Source organism: Phodopus roborovskii, unplaced genomic scaffold (assembly GCF_943737965.1).
Source record: "Phodopus roborovskii unplaced genomic scaffold, PHOROB, whole genome shotgun sequence".
Classification (NCBI taxonomy): Eukaryota; Metazoa; Chordata; class Mammalia; order Rodentia; family Cricetidae; genus Phodopus; species Phodopus roborovskii.
Genome location: NW_026125264.1, coordinates 1,243,693 through 1,262,347, shown reverse-complemented (window position 1 = coordinate 1,262,347; position 18,655 = coordinate 1,243,693). Strand labels below are relative to the sequence as shown.

At 40.2% G+C, this 18,655-nt stretch overlaps 1 protein-coding gene across 6 annotated transcripts in view; it reads left to right on the top strand.

Annotated features, from left to right (window-relative positions):
- The window catches only part of Cbfa2t2 (CBFA2/RUNX1 partner transcriptional co-repressor 2), a 95,040-nt gene that overhangs the window by 47,427 nt on the left and 28,958 nt on the right, over positions 1–18,655 (top strand). For 5 of the 6 annotated variants that reach the window (XM_051192788.1, XM_051192761.1, XM_051192770.1 and 2 more), the window contains 3 exons: positions 5,549–5,692; positions 11,243–11,484; positions 15,745–15,834. In XM_051192788.1, coding sequence (XP_051048745.1) covers positions 5,549–5,692; positions 11,243–11,484; positions 15,745–15,834 — 476 coding nt within the window. The remainder of the gene's footprint in view (positions 1–5,548; positions 5,693–11,242; positions 11,485–15,744; positions 15,835–18,655) is intronic. The other variant, XM_051192779.1, reaches the window with a different exon arrangement.

Sequence of the window (18,655 nt, the reverse complement as noted above, 5' to 3'; positions counted from 1 at the left end):
GGATCATAACAGTCCATAATGAAATCCAGTGCCCTCTTCTGGTGTGCAGATGACAGATAAAATACCCATATCCACAAACAAATCTTTTTTTTTTTTGTTTTGTTTTGTTTTGTTTTTTTAAAGAATTTATTTTAGAGGCAGGCAGATCACTGTGAGTTCCAGGCCAGTCAGAGATACATAGTGAGACTGTCTGAAAACACACAGACACCCCTCATTTTATGTGAGTGTGGAGGTGACAGAATGCATTTTCTCTTTCTACTAGATAGGTTCTAGGAATTGAACTCAGACCACCAGGCTTAAGACACAGCAGACTTTACCTGCTGAGTAATCCTTCCAGCTCTAAAGTATCTTTTAAAACTAAATTACTTTAAAATTTATTGTATTTGTGTAATACATACATATAAGTGTATATGTGTGTGCCTGAGTGTTCACATGGGGAAGCGAAAAGGGACATCCAGAATCCTTCATTTTATTCTTTTGGGACGGGGGCTCACTGAACCTGGAACGAGGCTAATGGCCAGCAACAAGTGATCCTCATGTTTCTATTTCCCCACACCCCTAGCTGTTACTACCATTCACCTGTTGCTCTTCCATGTAAAGGCACAGGGAAATGCTGGCTGTAACTCACAGAGAAGGTCCCAGAAGACACCCTCCCACATACTCAAACTTCCAGCCTCTGGAGTTGTTAGAAATTTCCCTTGCTTAAGGATCTAGGTTGTGTGGCGCTTGTTTATGAGCAAGCTAATTGAGCAGAGGGAGCATAAACCAGTTACATTCTTTTCCAATCTGGGAAAGTGACATCTTGTTCCTTTCCTTTTTCTTTCTTTCTTTCCTTTTTTTTTTAATTTTTATTTATTTGTTTATTTGTTTGTGTGTTTGTTTATTGAGATAGGGTTTCTCGGTGCAAGAGCCCTGGCTGTCCTGGAATTCACTCTGTAGACCAGGCTGGCCTTGAACTCAGGAATCTGCCTGTCTCTGCCTCCTGAGTGCTGGAATTAAAGTTGTATACCACCACACCTGGCCTTTTCTTTTTAAAAAGAGATCTATTTTTATTTTCTGTGTATGAATGTTGTGCCTACATGTTAGTATGGGCGTTTTGTACCTGGTACACTAAAAAGAGTATATCAAATCCCTTGGAACTGGAGTTAGGATTGTGAGGTACCATGTGGGTGCTGGGAATTGAACTTGGGACCTCTAAAAGAACAGCAAGCACTCCTATCTGCTGAGGCATCTTCCCAGCCTCCAAATCTCCCTTTCCCCCCTCCCTTTCCTGTTTTATCCTTTCCTTGTGAATTGATTGTCTTAAAGGGGCTTTGGTTTAGAGCAGTGGTTCTCAACTTTGCTAATGCTGAGACCCTTTAATACAGTTGCTCATGTTGTGGTGATCCCCAACCATAAAATTACTTCATAACTGTAATTTTGCTGCTGTAATGAATGCTAATGTAAATATCTAATATGCAGGATATCTGATAAACAACCCCCAAATGAGTTATAATACACAGGTTGAGAACTACTAGTTTAGCTTGAAAAAAATGGCTGGAGGTAGCTAAGTGTGAGTTTCCAGAATTAGGAGCTGGAAATGACAGCAAAGACATGTAAAGCCAAGTTTTTCATGGGACAATTATGGATGAATTGCAGAATTTGCACAAAAAAAATCTGGGCATTTGTGAAAATGTTATTTTTCATCTTTGGCTTTGTGACTTAACCAAAGTAAGCTTGAAAAAGATAATCTGTGTAAATAGTTAAAGCTTTCTAAAGGGAAAGGGTACTTAGTGTGTAGTACTTACCAGCTATTTTTCACTGAGCATAGAGTAAAAGCAGGAACAAAACAACAACAGCAAAACAGAAGAAGCTGAGTGTAACAGTACATACCTTGTTATATCAGCACTCAGGCCAGCCTGTTTTTTGTTGTTGTTTTTAAGTAGACCTGAGACTGTAACTCAGCAGGAGGATCAGAAGTTGAAGACTTCCTCTGTCAATAGTATGTTTCTAGGATACTCTTGCTCTCTCTCTCAAAAAAAAAAAAAAAAAAAAAAAATAGAGAAGAAAATTTACTTTGGCCTGAAGACATGGCTCAGTAAGGTTGAGAGTACACACTGCTCTTGCATACAATCACAGTTCAGTTCCACTGCCTCTGATACCTAAAGCCTCTGCAGGCAGAGGAACACATACCCACACACACAGAATTCTTTAAAAAATAAGTAAATAAATAAATAAATTCTTTAAAAAAAAAAAGTTACTCCTTTTATAGCCTCGATTTCTTCATTTTTATGCTAGTAACTTCCTGTTCTAAACTGAAGTGTTCTTTTATTTCTAAACTTCTGAATTAAACTACCTACTGGGAACATATATTGGTTTAGAGTCAGTGCAAAAACTTAATGTCCTGTGAGGAGGCAGGAGGAGCTCTGTGAGTTTCAGGCCAGCCTGGTCTACAGAGTGAGTGCCAGGACAGCCAAAGCTACATAGTGAGATCCTGTCTTAAAAAACCAAAACTTTAATGTCCAAGTTTTCTCTCCTCAAATATACTCTGCCATTACACTCGTGTTCTCTATTTTGGTTCAGATATACTCTGCCATTACACTAGTGTTCTCTAATTTGGTCAGTAATTCCATTCCACCTTGGTGTTTATCCCTTTCCCCCCATCATCTTATCAACGACCAAATTCTCTGCATTTTAAGTGTCTTTTAAATCTACTTTCTCATTCCATTCCTATTGTTACTGCTTTTTAAGGAATTGCTGTCACAACATGAAAACTCACACATAGCTATCTTGAATCACAGTCTCATTTCCCCATCAAAAACAATGATCTCTTTCTTTTTTTTTTATATTTCCTTCCTTTTCCCTCCCTCCCTCCTCCCCATGTATTTCTTGGGTAATTTATTATTTTATGTGGAGTAATTTATTATTTTAATGTGTATTATTTTTGCTTGCATGTATGTGTGTGCATTGCATGCCTGGTGTCCATAGAGTTCAGAAGAGGGTGTCAGATCCTCTGGAAGTTCAGAGGATGCTATCTATCATCAAGTTGGTGCTGAAACCAAGCCCTGGTCCTCTGCAAAAGCAACAAGTGCTGTGCTCTTAACTGCAGAGCCAGCTTTTCAGCCCCTATGTTTTACTGTATGTATATAGGTGTTGCTTGTGTGTATGTTTGTGTACCACATGTGTGCTTGGTGCCTGTGGAGGCCAGAAGAGTGTATTGGATTTCCTGGAACGGGAGTTAAAGGAAGTTGTAAGTCAGCATGTGGGTGCTGGGAATTCAAACCCACTTCCTCTGGAAAAACAGCTGTGCTTTTAACCTCTGAGCCATCCCTCTAGCTCCTGTCTTTGATTTTCATAGCTTTCCTTCTGTGGGTGGTTTTTATTGTCACTTATTTACTTACTTGTGTTGAAAAACAAGGAAGGCCTCGAAAGGTGAAATTATTTGCTAAATTTTATGTAGGTCATGAGTAACAGAAAAATGCATCAAACCAGCCCTTTTACTCTGCATATCTTTATTGCTGTTTGAAACTAGGAATAACAGTAATGGTGCTGGTTTGTGGGCAGTGGAGTAAACAAGAAGTGAGTAATGTGGCCTGTAAACTGTGTTCTTGAGGCAGATTTTATCCACTAGCTAAGTTTTCCGGAGGTGAAGCATGGAGCTCAGTGTTTTGGAGTTGGGCTGAGGCATCTTTGTTACCCTGGCCATGTGCTGAATGTTAAAATGTATCTATTTGACTGCTAAGCCCCCCCTCTAGCCTTTGGCACCCTTGCTGTAAAGACAGGTGGTCTGAGAAAGATGCCCTCTAGGTTGATGCACACGATACATAACAGTGCGAGACAACTGTCAGTTCCTTCCTCTATTCCTACTCCCTCCAGAAAGCTGGGCCCCAGATGGAAGAGCTGGAAATGTGTCAACTGTTCTCTGAAGGGCATTGAGAAAACACTGGCAGGAAGAGAAAGGCAAGCGCAACAGCTCATTAGCCCACTAATCAGATAGGACTACCATCATTTTCACAAAGCATCCTGACCAGGGACAACAAGAGTGTGAAATTTTGGCCTCATGATTCACAGAATACTGTAGGTTTTGTTAGAGGTTTCGAACACTGGTGCTTGGCTTCCTTAATACTTTTTATTCATATATCCCTCTCTGAAATAGAGCCATTGCAAACTGGAACATAAAATAGTATCTAGGGACATCTTCCCCATCAGAAAGTGTGGTGAATATGCTAAGATATGCCTTGTGGTTTATATGAATATGCTGGAATATGCCATCTTTATAGCTGATCCTACAAGAAAGCTTCGATTTTACCTTCTCATTTAAACCTTTTCTGTGGTCTTTGCACTTGAAATCAAAATCAATTGCTACTACAGTATTTAAGTTAAAAACAAACAAACAGGAAATTAGTGAGAAGCATATATATATAGTTCAATTTAAAGATAAGTCTGTTAGCCAGGTATATTAATAGGTTCTCTTTTGTGAGAAATAGCTTATTTTAAATGTTTTTTTGAGTCAAAGTTTTAATCCAGAATGTTTTATAGCTAGAGTCTGGTTTGAGCTTCTGATCTTCCTGTTTCTCCCACCCTGGTGCTAGGATTACAGGCATGTGCCACTGTGCCAGGTTTTACTTTTTAGATTTTTCTTGTGTGTATGTGTGTTTTGCCTCTATGTATGAGAGGCCAAAAGAGGCTATGAGATTGCTTGGAACTGGTGTTAGAGCTGGTTGTGAGCTAGGAACTGAACCTCTGTCCTCTTTAACCTCTGAGTTGTTCTTCCAGTGCCCCTCCACCTTACTCCCCCCCCCCCCACATGCATTGGTGTTTTGCTTGCAATTATGTCTGTGGGGTTGTCAGATCCTCTGGAACTGGAGTTACAGATAGTTGTGAGCTGCCATGTGAATACCGGGAACTGAACCCAGGTCCTCTGGAAGAGCAGTCAGTGCTCTTAACTGGTGCTATCTCTACAACCTCACTTTGCCCAATCTTAAAAGGTCCTTTCCAAGGCCTGCAGGGTTTACTGCCAAGGCTGAAAACCTGAATTTGATTACTTGGACCCACATGGTAGGAGAGAACTGACTCTGGCAAGTTGTCTTCTGACTGCCACACACACATCATGGTGCATGTGTGTGCCAGCTCTCGCTCTCTCTCTCTCTCTCTCTCTCTCTCTCTCTCTCTCTCTCTCTCTCTCTCTCCCTCCCTCTCCCTCTCCCTCTCCCTCTCCCTCTCCCTCTCCCTCTCCCTCTCCCTCTCCCTCTCCCCCTCCCTCCTTCCTCCCTCCTTTCTTCCCCTTTCTCTCTCCCTCCTTTCTTCCTCTTTCTCTCTCCCCAAATAAATAAATATGTTATTAGATTTTTTTTTTTTAAAGGTCCGTTCCCCAAATAAGGTATTATTTGCAGAGCTAGTTGTTAGGGCATCTCCAGGCAGTTAATATTTTTACCCTTTGTTGTAAGTATCATCTCATCTTAACTTCTGAGTCCTAGAGGACAGGTTCATTTCCAATTGCTGTTGCTATTTATTATTTATAGAGAGCTTTGACCTCCCCCCCTTTTTTTATTTTTTTATTTTTTTGCAGTTGGTTGTGAGAAAAGGGTGCCAGCAATGCCTGGATCGCCTGTGGAAGTGAAGACACAGTCAAGATCCTCACCTCCCATCATGCCGCCCCTCCCACCAATAAACCCTGGAGGACCGAGGCCAGTGTCCTTTACTCCTACAGCATGTGAGATCTCTTAATTAAATTGGATTCATGATTCAGAGTTATAATGTAGATCTGAGTAACTGGCTTATATTAAAACTTCAATATACATTATTCAACATGACTAAAATATAAATAAGAGTATAGTGATGCATTCCTATAATCTTCAGCCTGTAATCCCAGGACTCAAGAGAATCAAGAGCTCTAGGCCACTCCTTGGAGTGACACATGCCTTTAATCCTGGCGCGTGGGAGACATAAACAAGTGGCTCTCAATGATTTTTGAGGCCAGTCTGGTCTACATAGTGAGTTCTAGTCCAACTGAGCTATTTTGTGAGGGAGGGGCCTATTTCAATATGACTTCCAAATAAAGATTGGCATGATTTTTATTTATTTGTGACAGAGTCTCACTCACTATGTAGCTGGATACATTATAATTTGAAGAATGTGAAAATAGATTATACAATTTAATTTAAAAGGCTGTGAAAAGTTTGTCTATATTGTCAGGTGGCTACAAGCATAGTAATGTTCTGTTTTTTGTGGGGTGCTTCTAAGAGGGCAGCTCTGATTAGGATCGATCTTCCTATGGAAACAAAGAAATGAAAGATGATTGCAATAAATTTTCTAGATTGGCGAAGTTAAAGTGTGGAACTATCTTTTCTGGGAGTTTTGGTAATCTCTTTGACTGGAAGATAGAATTACCCTCCTTTTTTCCTCAGCCCATTAGTTTTTTATGAATTCAACACCATTTTCCTGAAAACCTACCGCTTGTTAGGGGATGATGAACAAAGCAAGTGAAGGTGCCTGTTAACAAGACTGACAACCTGAGTTTGCTCCCCAGGACCCATGTTGTTGGAGGAAAGAACCAATTCCTGCAAGTTGTCCTCTGACCTCCACATTCACTATGACATTCGCACATGAAATAAATGTATTGATGGTTTACAAAAATCTAGTAATGTATATACATGTGCATATGTTAAGGCAATATTCTTCAGACATTCTTACCTGGTGTGGTGACATGCACTTGAAATGTTTGAGGGAAAAGGGAAGTAGAAGGCTGAGGCAGAAAGAACTCTAGTTCAAGGTCTGTCTCATGAAGCAAAAACCAAACAGAAAGAAGACCAGTCTGTCAACTAATTGCATATGTACAAAGAAGTAAAGTAGTGGTCATGTGTGTGTGCACATTTCTGGAACTCACTCTGTAGACCAGAGATCTACGTCCTCTGCCTCCAAGTGTTGGGATTAAAGGCATACACCACTACACCCAGCACTACCCTGTACCAAAAAAAAGTTCTTAACTTCAAGTGATAGCTGAGCTATATAAGATACAGAAAAGTTTGCTGGTTTAGGTCTGAATACTGTCTGTCCAGGAAGAAGAAGTAGAGATGGAGAAGTGACTGTGACTATTTTAGGAGAAGGGAAGTATAACCAAGTGTGTGCAGGTCTTCATACTCATGAATGGTGGTTTTTATTAGCGAAGAGGTTAAAGGATTGACATTTTAAAACAGCTAATGACTTGACTTAGATTAATTATTTTCTGTACTTCCTTGTTTGCTTGCTTGAATTTTGTTTGTTTTGGTGTGTGGTCTCATGTAGCTCAGACTCGTCTTGAACTCTTTACAACCCAGCATGATCTTGAACTCTTGAGATTTCTGCCTCACTTTCCAAGTGCCGGTGAGATCATAGTAATGGACTCCCATGCCCCACTTTGTTTTTCTAAGATGGGGGTCTCACTCTGTAGCTCGAACTGGTTTCCAAGCTAGAACCCTCATAACTTGTCTCCAGAGTGCTGCAGGCATCACTGGTGTGAGTCCACTACATCCGCCATATATATATTTGGTTAACAGTCTCTTCTTTCCCCCTCCCCTCCTCTCTGGGCAGGGTCTCACTTTGTATCCCTAACTGTCACAGAATTCACTATGTAGACTAGCCTGGCATCTACTCACAGATGTGTGCCACCATGCTGGCCCTTAACTTGATTAGACTTTTAAGCATTGATATGATTAGTTGCTAGGTAATCTTGTTTTACTGTTCAGTTACAGAGGAGATTTTTATAAAAATTATTTTTATGTGTATAGGTGTTTTGCCAGAGTGAATGTTTGTACACCATTTGCATGCCCTCAGGGGCAGGAAGAGGGCATGCCCTGCAACTGGAGTTAAATACAGTAGTAGTAAGCAGCCAGGTGTGTGCTGGTTACCAAAGCTGGGTCCTCTGGAAGAGCGGCCAGGGCTTTTAACCCCTGAGACACCTCTCCATTTCCCACAGGAGAAATTTTTCCTTAATGCCACTGAGAATGTAGCTTTAGAAACAATATTTAATCCTGTCTCAAAAAAAAAAAAAGAAAGAAAGAAAATATATAATAAATTTAGTCCTGAGGTTTCCTACATTAAAACTACCAAGAAATAACTACTGATGAAAGCAAGAAAAATGGGAATACAGATTAGTTGCTTATCATAATTTGACCAAAAACAGAGAAAGGGATACCCTTTATGGAGTTTAAATAGTGCCCTTTCCCCTTTTCTTCTTTTGGGTATATGGGGTCTTGATGTGCTGGTTTCAACCTCTTGAACCCAAGTGATTCTTCTGCCTTAACCTCTAGAATAGCTAAGAGCACTCTGGTTTTAGAAGGCATTTTTCTGAATGACCAAGACTTTTGCATTATTTATCAATCTGTGTCAAGACAAGGGGAAAGCTACTCTAAAGGACATTAGTATTTTGAATGGTCAAAGAGAGACATTTTGATGCAGATTAGGTAGTAAAGATAGAACCTGGAAATATCTTTGGCATTAGTATAATTCTGTTTCTCTGTTATCTCTCACATGCTAACTTGTGACTGATTGCTTGGCTTCTTTAAGAAGGAAATTTGTAAAATGAACATAAAGCTTGTTGTGGTGTCTCATACCTATAATAATACTATTCTGGAGGCCAATGCAGGAGCATCTTAGCAAGTTTAAAGCTACTGTGCAAGACCCTGTCTAAAATGAGAGGGAGGGAGGGAGGTAAGAAAGGAAGGAAGAGAAAAGAAAAGAAAAGAAAAGAAAAGAAAAGAGGGGCCTCTGAGGGAGATGACTCAGGAGTTAAGAGCACTTTTGGTCTTGCAGAGGACTGGAGTTTCCCAGCACTCACAGGCAGCTAACAGCTGTCTGTTAGTTAACTCCAGTTCCAAGAGATCCAATCCATCACATGCGATACACAGACATACATGCAGGCAAGGCATTCATACACTTACATTAGATCTTAAGGGGGAAAAAAGGTAAAAATAATGAGTTTCAGTTAGTCTCCAACTCACCTTTAGCACCGTGGTGTCTATACTTTTTGTTGTTGTTTTTGTTTGTTTTGCAGAAGGGACTCACAGTAGCCAGGTGTTCTCTAATATCCTCCTTCACCCAAGTGCTGGGATTACATGTGAGCATTAGTGGAGCTCACCTTTTCCTATTCATAGTACTCCACATTGATTGTGTGTGTTGTGTCTGCCAGTTTGCTTTGTGAATAATATTTTTATTTAGTACTTAAGAATTTCCTGTAATATATTTGATCATATCCAACCCCCTCCCCAATTCCTCTCAGATTTACCCCCAGGTATTCAACTTTACCCCCCCCCCCCCCAATCTCTGTCTTTCTCTCTTGTTTTCACATTGTTCTCCTCTTTCCTTTCCCTCTTTCAGTCTAGTTTGTGTTGACTGACAGACTACTTCTGGATGTGGGACCTGCCCTGGAGGTATCAGTACATTAGTGGAAAACTAACTCTACTTCTCCCAGCAAGAATCATGTTGCCGGGCATGGGGGCACATGCCTTTAAGTCCCAGCAATCGTGAGACAGAGGCAGGGGATCTCTATGAGTTCTAGGCCAGCCTTGTCTACAAATTGAGTTCCAAGACAGCTATGACTGCTGTTACACAGAGAAACCCTGTCTGGAAAACAACCAAAACACCGAACAACAACAATAACCCCCTCACACATGGACACATATACAAAGAATCGAATGCCAGTGGCTACTGGGAGTGGGGCTTATGTGCCCATCTCTCCTCTCTTATATGCTGAAAATTTATCTGGCTTGAACTTGGGTTTGTATTAATAATCTCTGTAAGTCAGTATGTGCATGTACCTTACTATACGTGAAGACATTCACCACCTCTGGATTTTATAGTCTTTCTCATAGATCCCTAAGTCATGAGGGGAGGAGTATAATAATAGACATCCTGTTTAGGGTTGAGTATTCTGAAGTCTTTTTCTCTGCATGTTGATCAGCGTTGGGTTTCTGTGGCCATTGGCTACATAAAGAAGCTTCTCTGATGAATGTTCAGTGATCTATTATTTATGCGTATAGAAATAACTCAACAGAAGTAATTTTATTGTTATGTCCATTTAACAAATAACAGTAGGTTTTTCTCTTAGGTCTCATGACCTATCTAGCCACAGGTTCTTGGCCTCATTGACAATATCAGATACAGGTTCTGTCTTATGGAGCAGGCTTAAAAGTCCATTCAAAAAGTGTTTGGTTACTCCTGTAATATTTATGCCAAGCAGTTATTTATTGTAGCTCACAGAGTTCGTAGCTGGGTTCAAGATGGATGAATTATTTTTTTCTTCCAGTAGCATGAATAGCACTTTTTAGCACCCTGAACACTGGCCAGTAGGGATGACACTTCTAGTTAAGTATAAGCTAGGTTTTTCCATGTTTGATGACTTTTGATTGGTGCCTCCAAGAGTAGAATCTTACAGACAAGTTCTGGAGAGTAACGAATAGCATTGGTAAACCCTTTAATGTTTGGGGTTGGGGTGGTCTCTGGAACTTCATTGTCCAACAGCTCAAAAAGAGGTTATCCAGTAGTTTTCTTTGGTAGTGTCGGCTGTGTAGTTGGGGTCTTGTTCCTCCATCATTGATCATCTCCATGAGAGAGAGAGAGAGAGAGAGAGAGAGAGAGAGAGAGAGAGAGACCTCTAAAATAGTTTCTGTGACCTTTTCAAAATGGCTTTAATGTTAGTTATCCTTCCCATGTTCCTTCTCTTTGCTTGCTTGCCTGCTTTAAATGGAATGTCACTATGTTACTAAGGACAGCCTCCTATTCCTGGATATATGATCTTTCCATTGCAGCCCCCTGAGTAGCCATAACTACAACAAAAACACGTATCACCATACTTAGATTTTAACACTTGTACAATATTCTGTTGTCATTTTTCCCTGACAGTTTGTCTTGGTATGCAACAATCTCTTTATTATTTATTTATTTTTGTTTTTTGAGATAGGGTTTCTCTGTGTAACTTGAGCCTGGCCTGGAACTTATTCTTTCTGTAGATCAGGTTGGCCTCCAACTTACAAAGATCCGCCTGCCTCTGCCTCCCAAGTGCTGGGATTAAAGACCACCACTGCCAAGCTGGTACACAGCAATCTCATTGAGGGTAGAAATGAGTGTGTGTGTGTATACATACACATATATGTGTGTACATATATACACATACACACACTAAAATGTTTTACAGAATTCAAGAGTAGTGAAAGACTATACATAAGTCAGTAAAAGGCTCTTATGTTCTGTACTTGAATTGAGTCTTCTTATTCTGGCTTTCTTTTAGTAAGCAACGGCATCAACCATTCCCCTCCTACCCTGAATGGTGCCCCGTCACCACCACAGAGATTCAGCAATGGTCCTGCGTCTTCCACATCATCGGCACTAACAAATCAACAGTTGCCAGCTACTTGTGGTGCTCGGCAGCTCAGCAAATTGAAACGCTTTCTCACTACTCTGCAACAGTTTGGCAATGACATCTCACCTGAGATTGGAGAGAAGGTTCGGACTCTTGTTCTAGCACTGGTGGTGAGTATGTCTTCACCTTTACCAGCTGCCTAAGAAGTTATGACAGTCCTGCTCATTCTCAAAGCATGTAGATACTATGGACTACATTAGTTGTTTCAATTTTTTCAAAACTGTCGAATTACAGATTTCATAGCAGTATTTATTTACCAAAGAATCTATAAGAGTCTTATTATCTAAGGTGTGGATTTAATTCTGGTAAGCAGCTTTGGATTTGTCTTAAACAACTTTCAGCAGGCCTGCTGAAGTTCAGCCACGTAAATAGAAGGCTGTTTGTCAACATTTCAGTAGCTGGTGCATTATTTACAAACCAGTTTTAATTTTCTAAACAATATTTTGTAAAATTAGAAGTTTGATGGTCTAATAGTTTCTTTACAGGTATGTTATTCAGCTCCTTGTGTATAGTTTTAGTTTTTCTTTCTATACTAATCATACTGGGCCTGCTTATAAAGGATTAACTTTCTATATTGCTATCTGGGTGAGACTGAGTCTTCTCAATTTATGAGGGAAATACTGCCAGTTGTCAGTGTTTCCAGATGAAATACTGTAAAATTCATTCCTGGTGAAAGCATTGTGTTCTTTTCCCACATGTTAATTTCTGTTTATGATGAAAAACTGAGTTATTGTTCTGTTCCTTACAGTTGCATTTTCTCTCAAAATATAATTTAGGGAAACCCCTGGGGTTCTCCAGTATACTGGAGGGTAGGGCATGGAACATAGTTGGTAGAGTACTTGTCTAGTATCCACAGCCCTGGTATTCTGGATATCTGCATAGAAAGACCAGAGGTTCAAAATTATCCTGATTTTTACATGGTTTCAGTCTAGCAAGTCAGTGTATAAAATACTGTCTCTAACAAAAAACTAACAGGGTCTCCTGTAGGGCACTGGTCTTGAACTCTGTGTAGTTTAGGACCTTGAACACTTGATCATCTGCCTCTACCTCCTTAATGCGAAGATTTTAGGCATGAGCTACCATTATTTTGTTGTACTGCTTTATTATACCACAATGTATACATTTTTGCTTTTGATAACATTTGAATTGTTTGCATTTGGGGCAGTGTGTCAGGAATCCCTAATACTGCCCTGTGATTGTAGATTGGTTACCTTTTCCAGATTTGACATATGGTGGTACTCACAGCTAACATTCATTCCAGAGAAGTAATAAAAATACATAGACAGATTGTAAAGGAGATCTACATGGGCAGAGTCTAGAAGAATCTGTGTCCTGGCCTCCTTAATATTCTCCCCATTTCATGATTACACAGTACACACTCTCCCCAAAACAAAGAAAATGTATGTAGTGCTTCTGCCCAAAGAACCATGTAAAGACTGATTGTGGCTGGGTCTTGTTGACCATCTATGTCTAGCTCCTCTTATGGAATCCAGAAACAGTAACAATGAGCCCTTTCTGTTACTTGGAGAAAGTGTGAGGTTTTTTTTTTTTTTTTTTTTGGTGTGTGTGTGCATTTGTTTAGAGCAAATCTACTTATTAGTCAAAATTTAAACTATGTTAGAATAGTTAGTATTATTAAATGGAGACTAAGTTAGCTTTTTAAGTTTATATTTTGTTGTATGAGTGTTTTGCTTATACACACACACACACACACACACACACACACATATGCACACCATACATCTCAGAGGATGCCAGAAATCACGTGGGTTGGGTCCCTTGGAACTGCAGTTACAGATCATTGTAAGCTGCCATATGCTAAGGATTGAATTCAGGTCCTCTGGAAGAGCCAGTACTCATAACATTGAGCCATCTCTTCAGCTCCAAGATCTATTTATTTTTATTTTGTATGTGTGGGTGTTTCACCTGCATTTGTGTTTTTGTGCTTCACAGTGTGTAGTGCTCAAAGAACCAGAAGAGTTTGTTGTATCCTCAGGATCTCTTGCTTGTGTTTAGTTTGTTTTCCTCAGCCAGAGCCTTTCCAGCTCTCACTTGCTCTGGTGCTATGTCTGTGGAGCTTAGTGGTTGTGATAGCCTGTTTTTATCACTTTCAGGGTTATAGTACAGTACATTGCCATTGTTGTGCCATCACTGTCACCATTATCACCACCACCATTCACCGTCAGAATTATTTCTATCTATTTGGTTTTTCTAGATTATGTTTCATGTAGCCCCAGCCAAATTTCACTGTGCAGCTGAAGATGCTTTTTTTTTCAAGATAGGGTTTCTCTGTGTAACAGTCCTTGCTGTCTTAGAACTCACTCTGTAGACCAGGCTGACCTTAAACTCACTGAGATCTGCCTGATTCTGCCTCCCGAGTGCTGGGATTAAAGGCCACCACTGCCCCACTGAAGATGACTTTTTTAACTACTTATTTTCCTGCCTCTACCTTTTTCCAGTACTGGAATTATGATCATGTGCCACCATGTTCAGCCCATGTAGTATATATGGGTCATATTCAGGTCTTCATGTATGCTACGCACTTTGCTGGCAGAGCTATTCTCCAAACCTTTATTCATGGTTCAACAATGATGTAACACATATGATTGTTTTGTTTTTGTTTTTGAATCAAGGTTTTTCTGTGTAACATTCCTAGTTGTCCTGAACTCAATTTGTAGACCAGGCTGGCCTTGAACTCACAGAGATCCCCTGCCTCTGAGTTCTGGGATTAAAGGCACCACTCCAGCCAGAAAAGAAATGTTTTTCCAAAGGATAAGGCATATTCTGTTATCTTTGTGTTTATTTTGCTTACCCATTTGTCCTGTATGAGGAACAAAGGTTGTTGCTTCTACCTTTTTAGTTAGGGAAAGTTTTATCATTTTACAAGTTTTGCTATCCATATTCTCAGATCAGCTAGTAGTCTACACTTTCATGAAAGCATGGTCTTTTTTTCCTTTTCTTTTTATATATATTCTATTTTAATTTTTATTTGGTGTAAGCATGGGTATGGGTATGTTCCAGGGTTCTGGTGCCCTCTTCTGGCCTCAAACAAACAGGCACCAAACATTCACATGTTACATGTACATACATGTATTCAAAATTCATACACATTAAAGAACAATAAATCTTTTTTAGTTTATACTGTATCAGTGTGTGTTTCATGAGATGTTAACAGTAAAGATTAGAGAAATAGCCCATTACATGTAACCTTCCTAAGTTTTTTTTTTTTTTTTTTAAAGTTTAAAAAAAGTTATAATTTTATGTGAATGACTGCTTTGCCTCCTTGTAGGTCTGTGTTCCACATTTGAGTCTGGTACCTTCAGAGTCCAGAGGAGGGCATTAGATCTCCTTAGACTGGAATTAGAGCCGGTTCTGAACCACTATGTGGGTGTTGGGAATCAAATCAGTGTGCTTAACTGCTTAGCCATCTCTCCATCCCCTCTAATTTGGCTTTACAACTTTGTTAGACTAATTTATCTCAAAAAATTGTAAAGCTATGCATAGGTTTGTATGTCTATAATTCCAGCACTCAGTAAACTGTTCTAGGTCAGCTTCAGTGCCATAGAAAGAGCCTGTTCCCAACAAAGTGTGGAGGACTATCTCTATCCTTGTACCTTATCTTCTAAGTCCATTGTAGATGTTCTCTTGAAACGAAACCTACTAACATCCTACCCTTTGAATTTTCTCTCTCCCAAAAATAACCATTTCTGAGCTTTAATAAAAAAAAAAAAAAAAAAAAAAAAAAAAAAAAAAAAAGACATGCAGAACCAGATGTACTAATGCAAGCCTTGAATCTTTGTGCTCTGGAGGCAGAGTCAGGAGGATCTCTTGAGTTGAAGCCAGGCAAGGCTACATAGTGAGGCCCTGTCTCAAAAATGAAAACAAGCAGATAAAAGAATTACGTCTATCTAATGTGAGTGTGTGTGTATACTTGTACACTGTAAATGCATAGAAGTCAGAGTACAACTGCAGGGGATGAAACTCTGCTTTGGTAGTAAGCACTTTTCCCATTGAGCCATCTTAACAAAACAAACCAAAAAAAAAAAAATTGTAGTCTGTTTTCCTGCTGGACTGTGCATTCTTTGGGGGGGGGGGAACTAAACTAAACAAAAATTAAATAGTTAAGCTCTTTGTGATTTAACAGTTGACTGAAGACAGTCTGGTATGACAGCTCATTCCTCTGAGATCCAGTCTGCTCTATTTTGTCCAAACATGCGGCCTTGAGTCTGTTCCTGTGGCATATGAGTCATTTATTCTCTGCTACAAATCTGTATTATCACTTTGTCCATCCATAGAGGAATTTTAGACCATTCCTTTAGTCTTTGCTGCTGTGCCCAGTTTTGGATGTTGAACATTATTTGTTGTTTCAGAATTCAACAGTGACAATTGAAGAATTCCATTGCAAGCTCCAAGAGGCAACAAACTTTCCTCTTCGTCCATTTGTGATTCCATTTCTCAAGGTAATTCTAAGAGGCATTTAGCTTATCATCAGCATGTCCTCAGTCTGCTGACCCCCCCCCCCCCGCTCTGTGATCTCAGGGCCACTTACTGCAGTTCACTGTCTTTGTTGCATTTGGGGCTGGTCAGTAAACAGCATGTACATCAGCCTCAAACATGATGAGAATTGCAGTGTTTTGAGTGATTTCTGTTTGCAAACACTGTACTCAGCATACTGGAGCAAGTGAAGGAATTAATAAAGAAGAAAATGAGGAAATACCACTAAACCTTGTGAGTGTGGTCTGAAGATGAGACGTCTGTGCTATCTGAGAGGAGAACCTTTACAAAGAGAGGCTTATGCAGTTGTGTCAAGAGGGTGTGAGAAGGCAGTGGTTGTTTTCCCTCAAACCCCAGATAATATAGTCTAATTAACGCCCTCTAGAATTATTGTTTCCTGGAATACCTTTTGGGTATATGGTTCTAAGTTATCATCTTATTTTCTTTTTTTTAATATTAATTTATTTTTTATTTTTATTTTACATATCCATCCCAGCTCCCTCTCCCTACTTCTTTCCCTCTCTCCCACCCTCACATGTACCCCGACCACCCTCCCCGACCACGCTCCACCACCCTCCCCCACCACCCTCCCCCACCACGCTCCCCCACCCTCCCCCACCCTCCCCGACCACCCTCCCCCACCACCCTCCCCCACCACCCTCCCCGACCACCCTCCCCGACCACCCTCCCCCACTCCACATGTAGGGCGATGCCCTCCAGGAGGCGTCATCTAAATCTGTCAAGCCATTTGGAGTAGGGACTAGGACTTCTCTCCTGTCTCTACGTTACCATCTTATTTTCTTAAAAGTGTTTTCATTTTGAAGTAATTTCATGCTCACAGATGAGCAGTGACAGGGTACAGTAAACTTTCTTTATGGTTTCAAACCAGTTTTTCAAACAGTAGCACTTCAAAATCATTTCCTATCTTTCTTCTGAAAGTTAAAAAAAAAAAAAAGAAGAAGAAGAAGCAGCAGCTATAGATGTGCTACATTTAAATTTCCAAATCTAGAATTTTCTTTTATATTGCTACTAAGGATCCCACTTTGGGCTTCAGGTATACCAAACAAGTGCTCTCTCAAGTAGTTGTGTCCAGAGCCCTTGAGTCAAGATGTTAACATTCACACAACACTTGGTATCTAATGTGCAGACCGTATTTATGTTGTAGTAGTTACTAATGCTCTTTACACAAAATGAAGCCTTTATGTGTATGTGTGGCTTAATAAATTGATGTATTCCTCAGTCACACAGAATAGTCTAGTAAAGGGAGTTGGGAGTGAGAGCCTTCTTTCCATAATCATTCAAGACCAAGGACAATTCCAAAATTTTCAACCTTTGACTTACTAGATGATTTGAGCACAGATTCAGTTAACTGAAGGCTAAGAGGTGAGAAAGAGGGAGAAAGCTAGAGAGGTTTTGAAGGAGCTGGTCCTGGGATTGGCATCTGTGCCTGTCTGTCTATGACTCTGTGTCTCTATCTCCTCATTGTCCAGGACGCAGTCACATGGTATCACCTAATTACAACAGAGGACAGAAAATCTAGGCTAGATAGATGCTAGGAGAAAAAGAGCTTGTTACATGGTTCAATTTCTGCTGCAGATGCTATTTGAGGGCTGTTTCTTTTCCTCTTGCCTATTGGCCTTCTCTCACAACTGAGATAGGTATGGGGGAGGCCCTGGAGAGCTCCCTCTGTGGAAATTCCTTCTTGGTGCATCCCAGGGGCTGAGTCTCTGTGCCTTTGCTCTTGCTTTTTCTGAAAAGGGCTTGAGGGGCAAGTGGTCACTGATAAGGATCATAAGGAACAATGTGACGTGGCACCAAAACACACAAATTGAGATTCTTGTCTGCCCAGAGCACCAGTCCTGTCATGATAGGTAGTTCCTGTTCTTGATGCCCTTGAGAGAGTAGAGCTTTTGTGTGAAATACTTGGTACTGAATGCTGCTTTCTGCCATCTCAGAAACAGAGAGGTGCATTATGAAAGTTTTTTTTTTTTTTTTTTTTTTTCAGAACAGGATTTCACCGTGTTATCACTGGCTGTCCTGGAACTCACTCTGTAGACCAGGCTGGCCTTGAACTCACAGAGATCCATCTTCCTCTGCCTCCTGAGTGCTGAAATTAAAGGTGTGCGCCACTATGTCTTTGCTTCCCTAGTGAAGAACCAAGTTTTTTGTTGACTGTGGGGCGCAGGACTATATTTAGTCATGGTTCCTCATGGCATGTAGTATTAATTTGTAGCAATTTCTTAACTTTTAATAAGTGTTACGGCTTTGAATAATTTCATTTTTAATAGTTTGTATGAGTGTCTGTGTGTATATGTACATGTGACTGTTGAGTGCCTGTGGAGGCCAGAAAAAGGGGTTGGATCTCTTGGAGTCCTCGTCAAGAACAATGTTCTTCAAATGTGAGCCATCTTTCCAGCCACAAGAGTGTCGTGATTTAAAGGACGCTGGTTGTAAAGAAGCTCAGCTTGCTTTGTTCTGGAACTTTATTTCCTTGAAGCTTAAAGTCACTTGATATATTTTAGTTAAGAATCACAGGTAGTTTAGTGTATGGTGATGCTTGCCTGTAACCCCAGCATCCAAGAGGCAGGGGCAGGAATACTGCCCCTAGTTCAAGGTCAACCTGATCTATGTAGCAAATTCCTGTCTAACTAATGGTATATAGCAAGATCATCTAGCAAAACCAAAAAGACAATATATCCGTACAAATAATTATCACTACCAAAAAAATTGCAGTATCACTGCATGGTGGCACAGGACAGAGGCAGTGATTGGTTCCATCGTTGATAA